At 46.4% G+C, this 2,690-nt stretch overlaps 1 protein-coding gene across 2 annotated transcripts in view; it reads left to right on the top strand.

Moving 5' to 3' along the window:
* Nucleotides 1–2,402, top strand: part of LOC101854645 — a gene marked incomplete at its 3' end in the record, with an annotated part of 4,382 nt that extends 1,980 nt beyond the window's left edge. Inside the window, 2 exon segments of one of the 2 annotated variants that reach the window (XM_035970515.1) lie at nucleotides 280–1,228; nucleotides 2,069–2,402. In XM_035970515.1, the coding sequence (XP_035826408.1) occupies nucleotides 282–1,228; nucleotides 2,069–2,402 (1,281 nt within the window). 2 annotated transcript variants of the gene reach the window in all.
* Between the last annotated feature and the right edge of the window lie 288 nt (nucleotides 2,403–2,690).

Below are 2,690 nucleotides of genomic sequence, written 5' to 3'. Positions count from 1 at the left end.
CCCACAAAATGTCCTCAAAAGTTTGTTCCAAAACTGCAAATGTACTTTTTTTTCTGAGTTTGATCAACACTTTTTAGTAAAATCCCCTCAGAAAAAGGAAATGGGCATAGAAGAGGTGTTGAGTGTTGAGCTCCAAGTAAAAGATAAAGTCAAAACATCCCAATCGACCAGTTGCTTCGATTCCATATGTTGACGAGTGCTTGATCTCACAATGATGCTACAAAATGTTTTTCCAGCCATTTCCTCTGTTTATAAAAAGAAAACTTTTGATTATTTCCCAGATGGCAAGTCTCAAGAACGTGTTGCTGAAGAACCCTCTGGGAGTCGTGGGCTCGCTGAGAACTCTTTGTTATCAGAAGAATTTCAGCGGGCACGATGCATGTGCAACCACTTCCTGTTGTCCGGCTCGCAGGGCCGAGAAGTGGGTTCGAACGAGGTCGTATTCGGATGATGCGGGTAAGTTCAAAGTTCTGACCCAGTCCACGATGCTGATGCAGGATGGGAATGACATTGAGGAGCTCCCGATTCTCATTCGTAGGGTGACCAGAGACTGGTTTCCCTTCACCACACACACCTACTCTGGAGGAAGCATTAGAGAAGAGTCCGAGTTCGAAGCCAGCTTCCGTCAAATTCTTCACGATTGTTCGTCTGTCAGCGATGTGTTTCGTCTGCTCGAGGTGCCGTCGGATCGTGTCAGAGGTTACTCTGCGGCCTTCGCCCTCCAGCGACTTCATGTCTTAAAGCATCTGAACACAGACTGGAACCAGATTCATTCGTTCATCCGGTCAGCGGTGATGAGGGAACTCTACGACACTGTTCAGGATGACGTTGCCCAGTTGTCCAATCAGACGCTGATCTCACTGGTGGAGTGTTACCTGGCCGCTGATGGCTTCAGTCCCTCGTGCATGGATGCCGTGAACCAAGAGATTCAGTGTCGACTTGGTGACAGCACTTTTTCGGTGGAAGAGCTCCTCACGTTGGCGAACATCTTGAAATGTGTGAAGAAAGAGTTGTCGTCAAAGTCTTCACCCCCGGGCATGCCGAAGACGTCCACCATGACAATTGCTGCAGAAACAAAGTCCCGCTTCCTCTCCAGTAATGTTGAAGAGAGCGGGAAAAATGCCCAGTATTTCGACAAGTTTTGTGCCAAAGCTCAGGAGAACAGAGAGGTGTCTCAGGCAAAGTGTTCTAGTCTTCTGGACGACATCTGGATCCACGTGGGTACCAGGTACGTTCCCAACACTAAGTGTGTGCTTCACAGTTTACATATTATAGCTTGTGCCCATTGGCAGGGTCGGTTCAGTTTGACTGTCTACTTAGGGCCTTGATACACAAATGTGTTTGTTTCGTTTTTGGAGGTCACCTTCAAATTCATTCCAGTTGTGCACGGTTGTTGATTTTGCCCTCCCGTGGATGGAGGAAAATCTGGCTGGCCCTGGCTCAGTTGGAATGACTGAATCGAACCAATCCTGCAAATGGGGACACAGCCTATTGCTTTGTTTCTCTCAGAGTGGAGTGAAAAAAATTGTAATCTCAGTAGAGCAAGTTGGATAGTGATTAATTCCACTTTGAACAAAATTGCTGTCCAATACAGTACAAATTCATGTGTTGATGTTTTTTTTTACCCAGCACTCAATAGTCCCTGTCATTTTATTTTGTGATGTGTGCTTGTCTTTACCTTGTCGGTTGTGTTTGTATGAATTTGTGGTTTTTCTCAGCGTTAAGATGAATATTTATTATTGCATAGACATGCGTTTTTGTGGCGTTGGTGGTCTCTTGGTTAACCCCTTGGTAATACTTTTAATTATTAGTACTCTATAAATGAGTAGGTGGTTGGTGGGTGCCCTGATGTGGTTTGCTCTTTCTTTCCTATCGAACATCCATCATCCTTATCTCTTCTCCCTCTTCTAAAATTAGCCTCTTGTAACACCTCTAATCTTTGGCCCTTATATGACTTAATTTGTGTTGCAAGTGCCGTAAAACTTCAGCTAAAACTAAAACCAAAAAGAAAAAAGGCTCATCCGTGTAAGCTCATCCGTGTAACCTGTGTGTGGCGCTGTACCCTCAGATATAGCGACATGACCGAAGCGACCCTGCCCCTCACCATGGTGACCTTGACCCCCGAGAACCGCAGCCTGGTGTCCCTGCTGGAGAAGCCGATGCAGCGCGTGTGGCCGGGTCTGTCTGCCGAGGGCGCCATGCAGTGTCTGGACAGCCTGGTGCAGCTCAAGGTCTACAACCCCGCCATCCTCACACAGCTGGGCCGGTGGGCGTACGTCAACGTGCACCTCGTCACCCCGCAGCTCCTGCTCTCCTTCCTCAACGCCTTCCTGCACTTCCACTTCCTGGACCAGAACCTGGTGCGAGTCATCGAGCGCTGCTTGAGTAAAAGAGGCGTCACCGTAAGTCTGTGGTGGTATTGTGCTCTAACTCTGACCTGGTCATTGGGCCAAGTCGGTCAACTGGAAGAAGTAGATAAAGTCATCTGACTGGAAGAAGTAGTTAGTTAAAGTAGGTACCACAAACCCAAATTTCAAAGTGCTTTGATCAAACTTATGTTTGTTGCATCATAAAGAACTATGCAAACCATGAACTTTGGTGTTTGAATTATAGAAATCGGACAATAAATAAAAAAATGACAGGCGTTTGAAATTTGTGGACGCCGTAAATTTTTGGCAACTTTAAAATCA

Source organism: Aplysia californica, unplaced genomic scaffold (genome assembly GCF_000002075.1).
Source record: "Aplysia californica isolate F4 #8 unplaced genomic scaffold, AplCal3.0 scaffold00278, whole genome shotgun sequence".
Classification (NCBI taxonomy): Eukaryota; Metazoa; Mollusca; class Gastropoda; order Aplysiida; family Aplysiidae; genus Aplysia; species Aplysia californica.
The sequence above is the reverse complement of the archived record's forward strand: the minus strand, read 5'-3'. Positions and strand labels throughout refer to the sequence as shown.